Below are 14,660 nucleotides of genomic sequence, written 5' to 3' on the forward strand. Positions count from 1 at the left end.
CTTTCTTTTATCTTTATACTAGTAAAGAGAAGGACCTGAATCTTAGAATATTATCTCTATTTTTGAACGGCGGCGGATTCGTCGGAAATTAGGGTTTGTTCTTGAACAAAGACGACGGAGTTTGAGCTGAGCAACTTGAATTTTCTGTTAATATATTTCAATGTATCACGTTGTATTTTCATGTGTTTCGTTGTATTCATTATCTTTTTTTCATTGTAATTCAATGTATCTCGTTGTATTCCACGTATTTCATTGTATCCACTGTCTTTTTTTCATTGTATTTCAATGTATCTCGTTGTATTCCACGTATTTCATTGTATCCACTGTCTTTTTTTCATTGTATTTCAATGTATCCCGTTGTATTCTATGTATTTCATTGTATTCACTGTCTCGCTATATGCATGAATGTATTCATATGTTTTTTTTTATTAATATAATTTATGTATTCAGATGTATTATATAATTTCTCTGAAGATTGCTATATTTTTTGGGGTATCTTTCGGTTGAGAATCTTTTTTATAACTGAAAATACAAAATTTGTGTGCTATAATTGAGTTTGTTGAGTTATATTAGAAGTCTATTATGTTAATTGATTCAATTCTGTTTTAAAAAAGTGTAATCCCCCATTTCACGCCGTGAATACAGTCGAATACGGTCGAATACAATAATTTGTCCAGCTGTAATCCCATGTTTCACTCCATGAATACAGTCGAATACACTCGAATACAACAACAGATTAGCTGGACTTCCCTGATTCACGCCTATTTTTGCTACTGTATTCATAAATACGATAGCTTAAATACATCAAATACATCTTATAGCCACCGAAAAGGTATCTATAATCAGTAATATAGCAAATGATATCTATAGATGGTTAATTACTATTAAAAGATAGTGCTTTATGAAAATTTCTCTTTTTTTAATGATTGTAATATGTGAACTGCCATGTTTGTAAATCAACTAATGCTTCTAGAGTTTTTAAAAAATTTCTTAAATCTTGCCCATTTATGTTTTTTGCCCTTGAATCTAAGGTTAAAGATTTGGATCTATACTCTTGGGCTTTGTTGTTTTAGGGACAGAATCGGGGCTTTCACATTGCATTTTGTTTTGGGTTGTGAGACGAAAACACAGTGATGGCCCTTATACTTTACAATTAGGTGTATCGTGAGTCAACTGTCAAGCCTTGTACTTCTGCTTTGGGCTAGCTTGGCAAACCTCTGTAAATCGGGAAAAATTTAAAAATAGCCAGATTTACAACTGGTCATTCAAAAATAGCTCAGTTTCAAAAGTAATTGAAATTTAGCCACTTTTCATGTAAAGATAAATCTGAGCGAAAACACTGTTCAAAATCCAAAAAATACGCCCGCATATTATACGGGAGTTCCAGCATAAGTATGCTTGAACTCCCGCATATTATACGGGAGTTCCAGTATAACTATGCCGGAACTCCCGTATAATATGCGGGAGTTCAAGTATAATTATGCTGGAACTCCCGCATAATATACTGGAGTTCCAGCAAGTATAAATGTCCAGTATAATATACTGGAGTTTGGAGCACCGGTGCTCCAGTCTCCCGTATATTATACAGGAGTCAGCAAAGTATACCGGTCCAGCATAATATGCTGGAGTTCGTACACAAATGCACCGAACTCCCGTATTTTATGCGGGACCGGTCTCTGTTGCAGCAAAATAGTGGCTATTTTTCATTGACTTGGTAAACGCTGGCTATTTTTTATTGACCAATGCGAAAACTGGCTATACCGTGCTATTTTGTCCTGTAAATCAGATGAGTGTAAACTACCTTTTTTGGCTGATTACACAAATAGCCATAACATTGCATTAAAAGTTTTACCAGTGACCATGATTCGAATTTTGAAATTTCAAGATTAGTGACCATGATTCGAATTTTGAAAAGTTGTTAACTTTGAATACAAAGGCTGCAAATTATACCTTGCACTTGGTAAAAACTAGCACTGTTACCTCTCATTCAAATATGCCTATCTCATTAATAATTTCTTACTGTGAAAGGATTAGTTTGACCAATACTGTAAGAACGTCTGGGTATAGTTAAATGGCTTGCGATACATTTTATTTGTTAAATTTTTTGCCTTCATCAAGAATTATAAAAAAAAAATTGATGTCTTTTTCTTTAAATAATTTATTTGTATTAATCATGATAAAAAGACAAAAATTATATTTAAAAACAATCACATGAATCACATATTTATTAGTTTAACATAAGTACAGAAGGATGATACGCGTCGCAAAATGGGAAAATAACACTGTATAGTCGCTCTCAAAATAATATTCGAAAAAATGTACTTCATATTTTTTGTATATTATATACATTTTGTATGTTATATACAATAATTATATAAATTTTATAAGTTTTTTTGAATTTAAATACTTTCTGGTGTGGGCTAAACGTTAAAAAGCCCGTTGCAAAATAACTGAGGAACGACACCGTTTGACTGAGCTCTTTGGTGGTTAAAGTCGGTTAGGGATAGTGTACACGACAACAAAGTCCTTCGTCGTCCATGGATACATCGTCGGAAGCTTCGAAAAATTTCCCGTTTTGACTTCAAACTCTTTTAAGGAAGGCGGCTGAAATTTTTCATCTCCAAATACCGTGGAAAACAGAAGTGGATTCAGAGGAGAATAACCCATGAAATTGGGAACCCCAATGGAGGAAGGAAAAGAGAAAATGGTGGTGGCAGGGTTAATTGACAAAGCCACCAACTCCACTAGACCGGAAGTGGATCCCCGCCTTCTCAAAGCCATCAAATCGGTGGTCCGTTCCTCTGATTCGGAGCTCCGACTTGCCGCCCATACCCTAATGTCCCTCATGAAACGTGACCACTCTCAGGTCTCCCCCAATCTTTATAGCATTTGCGCAGCACAATTTTGGTCAATATAAATTATTATTGGTTAACCCCTAATTTTGTTCGTTAGACAAATTATTTAATATTGGAATGAAATTTGAATGAATACTGAGGACTGATATATCCTGCACGAACTACGTTCGAATTGAGACATAGTTAATTGATTGATATTGGTGATTGGTGTTCTTTCAAAAAAAAAAAAAAAAAACTTCAAAGGGTGTTGTGTTTTGGTGGGTTATTAAGTTTGCGCTTTACAAAGGTTTGTGCTTTAATGCTGTAGTAATTAAGAAACTGGTCTTTTTTCTCGTCACGGTGATTAAGCTAGCAGCTTTTTCTATGTTTGAGCCATGGGAAGTGTTTTTAGTTTGGTCAGAGACTTGTATGTTAGCGATAAATGTTGGATGTAGAGAATGTCTAGTTTTAGAGAAACTCTAATATGCTTTAACTGACAAATTATTTACCAGTTTTGAAAGCAATGAGTCTGAATAGAGACGACTAGATAGATAGAATTTATAAAACTGACCCGTAGTTTGGCATTGAAGTTTAGTTGATTGATCAGAGAAAATGCCTATTCAAATGTTGTCAGTTAGTGATTCAGCTAAAATTTTGTTTTTGCCTGTCCGTTTCAATATTTTTTCTTCTTGTTTTTGCAAGTTCTATTGGTTGCCAGTTAAAAAAAAAAAAAGAGGACATCGTCACTGTAAATCAATAGAGGAGGACTTCTCAGTTGAAGTCCATAGGAATTTCGAATTTCATGCCAACTGATGTTTAACGTTCATTATTTTACGCATGCTCTCTCAATGATATCAACGTTCTGCAATTCCTTTTTCCCGAGACAGAGGAAGAGCAATTTCTTCTATTCGTTAGCTTTACATTAGGAATCCATTGAGCAGATCTCTTTCTTCACAGAATTGTGGGAAGGATTATTATCATCGCTACGATATTGTATTGGAAATAGAAGCTGAATATGTTCATTCACTTTAATATTATAGCAATCAGTAAACATAAGTTTTGTTAGTACAACTTCATCCATTTCTTTAGTCTGCCTAAGAGAGTTTTCACTAATGCAATTGGACTCCCTTTTGATCTTTGAGGGCATTGGACATGGATTCATATGATCATTGGCAATTGTTATCTGTAACTTATCAATTGGAGGCATTGGCTTTCAAATATGCTTTCAACTTTTGTCACCGCAATATTTTGAAATTTTCTATGCCAATTGTATGTGCAAGTGAGTGCATTGAAGATTGGATTTAAAATAAGATGTAGAATTATTGTGGGGGTTTGTGTGACATTTTTGTGAAGCAATTGAGGATATCGTCATAAATGCAGTGGATTTATCACTTTGGTCATTGATAAAATAGTTAGTTTAGTACATCTTTTTGGAAGGGGAAACTCACTTTTAGATTTCAGATAAAGCCTGGTTCAAGATATAGTCTCCTCGGCGTACTTGGGTAGTTGGGTTTTATGGTTTTATATTGAGCATATGCCGGGATGATGTCCACTTTCCTAGTGTAATATTTACTCCTTGTTGTACTTGTCTTAAGTAACACTATCGGTTTAAATATTTAGCCGCTTAGTTATCCAAGGTAAAGGTTTCTCTTATGAAGCAAGCGAAAGTCCAAGATGAACTATGATTCACAATGCCGTAGAACGTTTTTGACTTCTTGTCAAGAAGACTTTACTAGAACTTAAGTAGGAGCACTTACAACGATGAATTTTTTCAACGAGGTGCTTATGACTTTTCAAATGTGAAACCCCAGATATGGTCTGGGATACTTTTCTGATTCAAAAACTATTTCTTTTAATTGGATTTAAAACTTGTGCTAAGCTACATTCATCCCGTGGAGTTTAGAAACAACTTGACATATTTGTGCATTGCCTCCTAATAGTAACTTGATTTATGGGTTTCTCTTGACAGGTACGATATCTCGCTCTTCTCATAATAGATGAACTCTTTATGCGCTCAAAACTTTTTAGAACTATTGTCGTCGAGAACTTGGATCAGTTACTCACTTCAAGTGTTGGGTTCAGAAGGACTCTGCCACTTCCACCTCCTGCTTCTGTTGCTTCTGTGTTACGCACCAAAGCAATTGAGTTCTTAGAGAAGTGGAATTCTTCATTTGGCATTCATTATAGGCAGCTCAGGTTGGGGTATGACTATTTGAAGAATACCCTCCGGTTTCAATTTCCAAACTTGCAAGCAAATGCAGCTAGGCTTCAGCAGGAAAGGAGGGAAAGAGAAATGAGGACAAAGGAGATCCTGCTGAAGAAATTTGAAACCTTGAAGGAAAATCTTGCTTCTATAAAGGATGAAATTCAGTTAACAGTTGATGAAATTGGCGAGTGTTTGAACATTTTAAGCACAAAGGATGAAGAAGATATATTGTTGCCTCCTTTAGATGATGAAGAAATTGTGGAGTTCCGCAACTCTGAACTCCGTCAAATCCGTCTTGATTCTTTGAAGGAAGGAGAAAAAATTAAAGAGGACAGTGAAAATAAAATTGTGTTTGATGCATTGAGGGAACTATTCAAGATTCTAGTGACAAAACATATGGTCACAGTGCAAGAATGGATCTCTGTTCTCATAAGAGTGGAAACAACAGACACTAGGTTTAGGGACTCCGCATTAAAGGATCTTATTGATATTCATAATCATCTCAAATCAGTGAAGAAAAAATGTGAAGAATCTGGTTGCACTCTGCCTAAAACTAGAAGTGCCGAGGAAGAAGACATTTGGGAAGAGGGTAATGTGGAAGCAGAAAATGGAAAATTACATAAAGTGCCTGACCAAGGTGGGAATTGTTCCTTTGGTCTGAATTTCAGTGGAATGAGAGTTGAAGCTCCTGAATGCAGTAATTTTAACGTAAAAGGAAGTGATAAGCAGCAGGTGGCCAATGGTGGCAGTGAAACAGACACCTCTAGAGGTAAGCTTTTAGCTGAAGCTCCGGTTATGAGTTGGGGTTCTTTCTTGGATGATTGGGGATCAGGATCAAGCAGGGATGTTTTGGCGAACCAAAGAGGATTGGATCTTGATGGCCATTGGGGTAGGGTGGACCATGATGCTGTTATTCCTGCTGAAAAAATTGCAGAGTTGAAAGTCCATGCAACTGTTTATAGGGAAGATCCGGTTGAAATCCAACCATGTCGGGTCCCTTTGAGAAATGGAGGACTGTGTCAGAGGAGAGATTTGAAAATTTGTCCATTTCATGGACCTATTATTCCTCGAGATGATGAAGGTAACCCAATTGATACAGGCCCATCAACAGAAGATCAGGCTGCAGAGTCGGAGCAACAAGAGCCCATCAATAGATGCTCTTCAGTTGGGGAGAAAATACATGATTTAGATGATAAACTTGTGGAAAAATTAGCAAAGCAGGCTGTGAAAAATGTCCGACAGAGAGACAAAGAGGACACTAAGAAGAGAGAGCATGACAAACAGATTTTGAAGCGGGCGAAGCTTGCAAAAGTTCGAGAACATAATCAAGAAGTTCTACGTGATGCTGCACTGGCGTCAACCTCAAGATCCTTATATGCTGGAGAAGATCGGGATAGAGCTTTGTCGTCTAGATCTTCGTCCAGGAGTAAGAAAGAAACTCTAGCATCTATGTTAAAAAAGAAAAAAACTGCCAAAGATAGATTGGGTCAAAGGCTTCTTAACGGCCGTGCTAGGGATGCTACAGTACGGCAGTTAACGGTCGCTGAGGATGCTAATTACCGTGAAGCCTTTCCAAATCAATGGTAGGATAATGAATCAATGCTATTTATTTTTCTCATAGGTTCTTGACATTGTTTCTGGGTGTTGTATTTTCCTTGTGATCTTAAGGTTGCTCCTCGTGGTTCAAAACATTTCTTTTTCTTGTTCTGTCCCACTTCCTGCATAGAATTTAGGTTTCCAAACTGTAAATCTTTACATTATACATTGGAACATTCTTTTCCCAGTAAATGAGGAGAAACTTTGACAATCACTATGATTTTATATGCATTGCATGTTTTGTTCTTCTTTGCCTTAGTACTTGTCGTATATCAAAAGGAAATATCTGCAGTATTTCTGAAGGAGAGAACTCTCAGCTCACCATTTTCTTGTATATACAGTCGGTCAAATCCACACCAATCAGCGTACAAAGCAGTGAAGGATTTCAAGTACTAGAATTTAGATTATGTGATTGCTTGTTTGGTGATGTCGTACAATTTCCTTGACATAACATATTAGTTTTTGATAGATTGATTGTTGGTTCTTCTATTCTATAGCCTGTAGTATGTCAATTACATGACTCCTATTGTCAGGGGCGGAGCTAGCCCATCGAGTATGGTTCGGTCGAATCCAGTCACTTTGGTCCAATCTATGTATTTGTCTTAAAAAATCTATTGAATATGTATAAATTATTAATTTAGAACCCAGTAACTTAAAAGGACTAAAACCCTAAACCCATAAGCTTCAAATCCTGGTTTTGCCTCTGCCTGTTGTTAGTGTGAAACTCAGCAGTTAATTAAAAAATCAATGGCATAGAATGAAGCCCGTTTCTTTACTGGAGCAATAAACATCTACTGACGCATGACACCATCCTTGTGGTACTTAACTAAAGTAGATATTTTGTAGGTTGACAACATAAGAATTCCAAAACCAACTTTTAGCTTTAAGTAATTTTATAAAACTCATGAAATTATATCGTATTCGCCGGCAAATAGTTTAACTATAGATGTATGAAAGTCAAATAAACATCAAATGAAAAGTCAAGACGAGGGGAGGGTGGAGGAAAAAGTGGAGAAACAACGTGCAATGATTAAATAAGATTGCAACTATGCAGAGGCAACTAACAACTAAAATAAGCTGTCAAGTGGAAACATACAGAAAAGTTGGTACTTATCCTATCTTGTATTGTATGTCACTATGTCTTTTTGCTTCTTCTCCAAAGGCTAAGAAAGCTAGATTCTCCTTCCATTAATATGGCTTATCTCATCTATTCCCCCTATGTTCTGATTACGGAATCAGAAAGTAGAGCTGACATTCGTGATGAGATGCTTGATAAAAACGATTTTTACACAAATAGCCGGTCAGATTATACATAAATTATACACGACTATATATATTATATAAGAATTATACATATATTATGTATCCTTTGATTATTTTTAGTTTAATCATTGGGTGGACGGATATCTAGGTTAATTCATCTTGATGAAAAGGTCTCATGATGAGAGATAACATGTAATTAAAAGAATAATTCAGGTGTGCGTAAGTTGACTCAAACAATAACGTTTTAGAAAAAAAGCTTGACTATAGTTTCAATTCTTTGCCCAAGACATTGAACTTGCGGCTTCCACTCATTTAAAGTTTAAGTTAGTAAAAGGATATGACACATGTTGAAAGTTGAAACTCACAAAATTCAATAGTGAAATTTCCATGTTGTGTGACTATAACAAAAATACAAATAAAAAAGGATACGTGGAAGTAGATAGTTGGGCGGAGGCAGAATTTCTGCGAAAGGGGTTCAAAAAAGGAAAAAGTAAAAATAATTGTAGCTAGTAGGAATTAAGCCAATACCTAACAAAAGTTTTGAACCCCCTTGATCATTGAGCGATATTTTTCACCTTTATGTCAAGGGGATTCAAAAACATAATATATAAAGGTTAAAAATAAAATTTTACCTTATATATACCGTATAATTTTTCGGTGAAAAGGTCTTCCGCCCCTAAATCCGCCCCTGGTTGCTACTAGTTGTTTACATGGTTTCCCTTTTGCAACTAGTGATGGACTGATTCTTTTCTTTCTTGAGCCACTAATGCAGGTGCTATTTGCTAGTGGCCAATCCACTTTAAGTAACTTTTAACCCAAGTCTTGCTTTTATTCCACTAAATTACACAAGTACATTTTGATACTTTGTGAAACCTAATTCTTGTTAATTTTCTCATACAACAAACCACAAAATTATTATGAGCTAAACTTCTTTATACTTTTAGAAATCAACTAGATTGAACCACCACATGCTAAGTTTTTAGTAAGATGATGATAACCTAATAGCACCATGCCATTTGTGTTGTACTCTCCTTATTTCTTTTTTTCGTTTTCATTCTCATTTTTATATTTCTAGTGTAAAACAAACGGAACACACATAATATAAAAAAATAAAGTTATTTAATTTGTTAATATTATGCAAGTTAGTTATTCAATTTGGCGATTCTTAAATAGTCAAGAAATTAAATACGCCTCATGTTTCTAAAGCTAACCAAAAAAGAATTACTAAATGAAAATTACCAACTTAACCACTGAGAGCTATGATTCGGAAAAATCACAAAAAGCGAAAAGGCACTAATTTTTCAATTGATTCAGTTAAGAGCCCGTTCAGACATAAGAATTTTTTCATTTATTCGAAAAATTCGAAATCAATGTTTGTTCATGAAATTTTTAATTTTCACTTGAAGACGCATTTTGGAATTTTTCGAAATTTTGGAAAACTCCAAAAAGTTATTTTTCAAAATTTTCACTCAGATTATTTACAAAACTTCAAAAACAACCCAAAATTATATTCATGTCCAAACACAACTTTAATTTTCAAATACCATTTTCACTTCAATTTTTTTTTCCACTTTTTTTTGGAATTTTTCGATTCTTATGTCCAAACGCCCACTAAGTCTTGGTATCGACTTACATGTTCTATCATGTTTTATTCTATTCAATTATGTGGAATAAGTTGAGTATCTTCATCTATCTTAGAATTGAAAAGAAAATTGTAACTTCTCAATAACTAGCTTCCATATTCGTGTCAAAGCAATATAATGAAAATCTAAAATCTTAACCATTTAACCTATAAGATGAAAACGAACTCAAATTGTAAGAAAAATAAATATCCAAGAATTTTAAAGTTACAATGATGGAAGTTAGACGAATTGTGAACGAATTGGTTCAACTATATTTGTGTGAACAAGTCATACATTGATACTCGAATGACATTAATTAAAATTATTTTATATTAGAATAATTTAAACTTTAGAATGAAGTTAGATCATTGATACAAATGGACTTCAATTAGTTTAAATTAAATTAACATATTAATTAATTAATTGATTAGAAAAAAGAAAGAAAAAGACAAAAGGGAAGAAGCACCATCCTTTTTCCTCCTCCCCAAAGACAAATTCCAAACCCTCCTCCCCACCACCCCGCTCCATTTGTTTACCTGTTTTTCTCTTTTGAAAATTAAACAATTGTTTACAATTTACACCCAATAAAAACCCATCAATAATTCCACGAAATTCATCTCACCCAAAACCAGAAAATACTCAAAGGACAAATTTTTTGAATCATTTCTTGATTTTATTGAACATATTAAATGGAGTATGATAGCATTGAATGTGTATCATCTTCAGATGGTATTATAGATGAAGATGAGATTCCTCAACACATAAATATAATTCGTTCTCAGTTCAAAACGACCCACAACAACAACAATAGCAATATCTTATGTGATGGGAATAGCAATAAAGGGGGAATTGCTATAAATCCAGCTACTAGCGTTCATGAGCTTCTTGAATGCCCTGTTTGTACCAATTCTATGTACCCTCCCATCCATCAGGTTCCACCTTTTCAAATTTTTTTTTTGCTTTTTTGATAATTTAAGAAGTTTTGGTAAATTATGTTTCCACATTTTGAGTTTTGGGTTTCTCTTTATTGAGGCAAGATTGGATTTTGTTTGGTAAATTGATGTTCCACGTTGTGCTATTCTGAATTTTTGGTTTCCCTAATCTGTTTGATGGGTTGATTGAGGAAAGATTAATTTTTTCCTTGGACTGTGCTATATATTTTTCTCTTGTTTTCCTAGATTAATTTTACGAACACGTTTTTATGGCATTATTGTTTCACGAGATCTTTTTCCTTAAATTATAGTTTTCTTTTCTTTCAATTTTTATAGATTTTTTTCTATTTGGGTGGATAGGCTGAGAGCGAGGTGAGATGGTGTAAAATTGGTTATTTTTTGGTAGTTAGTAAATGAATTAGATTTGGGGATTTTTTTTCCTACTTTTAGGACCTTGAGGCATTACATGGGTTTCATGAGTTTGTTTTGCATTGGATTCTTCTCCATTTGGAGTTAGGGAATGGCTGAAAAGTCCGCTGAAGTGATTTAGGAAGAAGGCCATCAACCAATAATCCAGAAATTTTGACTTCCCCTAAAGATTCCACAACTTTTGACTTATTGAGTCATGCTGCTGGTTTCTAATCCCTTTCTCCATGTATAAAATTTCTACAATAGATGTGCTTTGTTTTAGGTTATTTTCCCAAAATCTTGTCTATGTTGGTATCAACTCCAATGGCTAATGGGAGCAGTTGCATACTCACCTTGCATACATATTGGTGCCGGGTTTATATATTTAACTTATAACAGGAGTTAATTAAGTGCTGGAAGTGCAAAGAAGCTGGTCATAAGAAGACTGACTGTCCTTCAAAATAGGAAATCAGGGAACACCAGTTAAGTTTTATATTAAAAGGTAGCTGCGGAAAGAAATTTAGGACTGGGCATTGAGGTGGAGTATTTGTGCTGAATTAATATTCATTACTCAGAATGTGATGGGTGTCGCGTTGTTTTCGGTCTTAGTAAAGGCGCCAATGAGGCCTTTTACCTCTCCAATTCTGGTTTAGTAGCTGGTAGTTTATCTTCATTTGGGTTTTGCTCAGTTAAATCATACTATTTCAGAAGTAATTAGGTCCCAACAGCTTCCTGGATATAAATTTTAACAGAAGAGTGAGCACTGAAAAGTCTAAGTTCTTAACTGGGTTGCAAATTATCAGCACTCTGATTGTAGTAGGGTAAATCCTCTTGTCAGCATCCGAGTATACCCCAAGGAATCAGTGCCGGAGTAAAGCCAAAGATTTAGAATCAAGACCAATTTCCATATTTAAAAGCATCTTTCTTTGATGGTTTGATAGGCTATAGCATTTTTAGTACTATTTATTTATCTTAACCTAGAGGTTTTCTCTGAGGCATTTGATTTTTTCTATATTCATCTTGCACAAATCCATCTTTGGTAGTTGGAATATGTTTTTGCACTTTGTGTATTTCTATTTCTAGTGAGGCCACGATTAGCTTCTTCAGATTCGGGAGTCTCTTATCACGCCGGAGGATTGTTTTGGTAATGGTAGAAAAGCATCATTATAATACCTCTGGACTATAATGGTAGAAAAGCATCATTATAATACCTCTGGACCATAATGGTAGAAAAGCATCATTATGATGGTAGAAAAGCATCATTATAATACCTCTGGACTATGGCTAGCACAGGAATGTACTTCTGTATTATGTGTTCAGTTTATTAGTTGAATGGAAACTGAATTATTTTGAAAATACCCTTGTCCTTTATGTATCGTGTAACGATGTCTATGGTTTGAATCATATAGATCACTTTCATCTTAGGGTAGTCTCTAGCTACTAATGCCTCCAAAGTGATGCATTAACTTCTTCTCTAATTAAAAGGAGATTTTTGAACCCTAAAGTTGTGAATTCTGTGGAAATTTAGAGGCTACATCACAAAACACAGATACTGAAATGAGCATCACAACAAATTAAACCAAAGTGAATTTAGTTAATGTTAACTGGGAGCTCTATGAATCTTAACAATGTCATCACTTTCATCAGTATACTATACTTATCATATTCATATGTTGTTGCTGCAGTGTCATAATGGGCACACTATCTGTTCAACGTGTAAAGCGAGGGTACACAACCGATGTCCCACTTGTAGACAGGAGCTTGGCGATATCAGATGTTTAGCACTAGAAAAGGTGGCTGAATCACTTGAGCTGCCTTGCAAATATGGCTCTCTTGGATGTCCTGAGATATTTCCTTATTACAGTAAGCTGAAACATGAGTCAGCCTGCAATTTTAGACCATACAACTGCCCGTATGCTGGGTCAGAATGTGCAGTTGTTGGTGATATTCCTTATTTGGTTACTCATTTGAAGGATGATCACAAGGTTGACATGCACTCTGGATGCACTTTTAACCATCGCTATGTCAAATCTAATCCTCGGGAGGTGGAAAATGCCACGTGGATGTTAACTGTAAGTTGAATATCCTTTTTTGTGGGTTTCAAGTAATCATGTCAAGAACTGAGTCTTTGACTGCTTTATTAAAATTGAGGATCTAATTTTTGTTAAGGCGCTGTATATAGTTGTACTTGTAAAAATTGGGTAATGTCTTACTAACACTCTGTATATAGTATTTTAGTAGGCACTATATTAGCCCTTGCATAAAAGGTATAGTTATTTCATCTGTTGTGCAATTGCATTCAATAGGATTCTCTTCAGTCTTCACACTGTATCTCATTAAGTGTATGACTTCTCTGTCCGTATACTTTTTCAGTTTAAATTTGCTCAAAGAGGTATCTGACCGGATATTACTCATGCTGCTCCTGCTACTAAAATTGCGAGTCATATCTCATACCTCATTTATTGTGCTATTGTTCCTCGTTTCAGAACTATTTCTAAAGCTAGTTATATTTAAATTTGGAGTGACTTTTTGTGTCACCTTTTTCAGGTTTTCAACTGTTTTGGTCAGTACTTCTGTCTCCATTTTGAAGCATTTCAGCTTGGGATGGCACCCGTATACATGGCATTCCTACGGTTTATGGGAGACGAGACAGATGCACGAAACTACAGCTACAGCCTGGAAGTAGGGGGAAATGGAAGGAAGCTTATATGGGAAGGTACACCGCGAAGCATAAGAGACAGTCATAGGAAAGTAAGGGATAGCCACGACGGGCTCCTAATACAACGTAACATGGCCCTTTTCTTCTCTGGTGGGGACAGAAAGGAGCTCAAGCTACGGGTGACTGGAAGAATATGGAAGGAACAACAGAATCCAGACGAAGGAGCATGCATTCCCAACCTCTGTAGTTAATTGCTGGGGTTGCATCTCAAAACCTATTGGGTTTTGTTATTCTTATGTGCTGAATCTTTTGGCCAATGTTAGCACCAAGACTCATAGCTTGTGGTATCGGTGTACATCTGTTACACAATAGTGCAAGTTTGACTCTTACTTCTCCTTTCTTGGCTATGTCATAAGTAAATTAAGATGTTGAAGGTTCACCAAAAAGATGTACAACAGCTAAGTTGTTATCCATCAATTAATAAGCTTTCTTGTCAATTTCATGTGCCTTAAATATGTTAATTATTATTCATAATAAGTAGTCCATCTCTTTGTTGTAACACGGTACTGCAAGTTTCTGGCTTCATTATAATTGTAGCAGCGAAATGGATTGACAGCAAAAATGAAGGGTGACTGAAAGCAAAGAGGAACTTCAAATTTGGCTAAGAAACATGGTAACATACATAAAATCCTTAGAACAAGATAGAAAATGTCATCGAAGGGTTCCTTCAACTACTAGTCTTCTACCATCAGTAGATAAAGCTTACCTATAGCCTGTTTGGCCAAGCTTCTAAAATCAGCTTATTTTGTGAAGTGCTTTTCTCAAAAGTACTTTTCAACAAAGTGCTTTTGGTGAGAAGCAGTTTGTGTTTGGCTAATTGATTTGAAAAACACTTTTGAGCAGTAATTAGTATTTGGCCAAGCTTTTGAAAACTGCTTCTAAGTGTATTTTTCTCAAAAGTGCTTCTCAGGAAAGCGCTTTTGGAGAGAAGCTACTTTTTTCTGCTTCTCAAAAACTGCTTCTGCTTCTCCTCAAAAGTACTTTTTTTCATCTAAAAGCTTGGCCAAACACCTCAAATTTTAGCCAAAAGTGCTTTTGGCCCAAAAAAGCACTTTTGGACCCAAAAAAAGCTTGGCCAAA

At 35.3% G+C, this 14,660-nt stretch overlaps 2 protein-coding genes across 2 annotated transcripts; both read left to right on the top strand.

Moving 5' to 3' along the window:
• LOC109210094 (UV-stimulated scaffold protein A homolog) lies at nt 2,431-6,861 on the top strand. The gene is made up of 2 exons (XM_019373490.1): nt 2,431-2,866; nt 4,804-6,861. The coding sequence occupies exons 1-2, from the start codon at nt 2,666-2,668 to the stop codon at nt 6,625-6,627; spliced, it is 2,025 nt and encodes a 674-aa protein (XP_019229035.1). The 5' UTR covers nt 2,431-2,665; the 3' UTR covers nt 6,628-6,861.
• LOC109210178 (E3 ubiquitin-protein ligase SINAT5) lies at nt 9,983-14,017 on the top strand. Its single transcript, XM_019373581.1, has 3 exons — nt 9,983-10,453; nt 12,547-12,933; nt 13,409-14,017. Exons 1-3 carry the CDS (start codon nt 10,211-10,213, stop codon nt 13,769-13,771), a joined length of 993 nt encoding a protein of 330 aa, XP_019229126.1. The 5' UTR covers nt 9,983-10,210; the 3' UTR covers nt 13,772-14,017.

The sequence above is a fragment of the Nicotiana attenuata genome, chromosome 1 (assembly GCF_001879085.1).
Source record: "Nicotiana attenuata strain UT chromosome 1, NIATTr2, whole genome shotgun sequence".
Taxonomy (NCBI): domain Eukaryota; kingdom Viridiplantae; phylum Streptophyta; class Magnoliopsida; order Solanales; family Solanaceae; genus Nicotiana; species Nicotiana attenuata.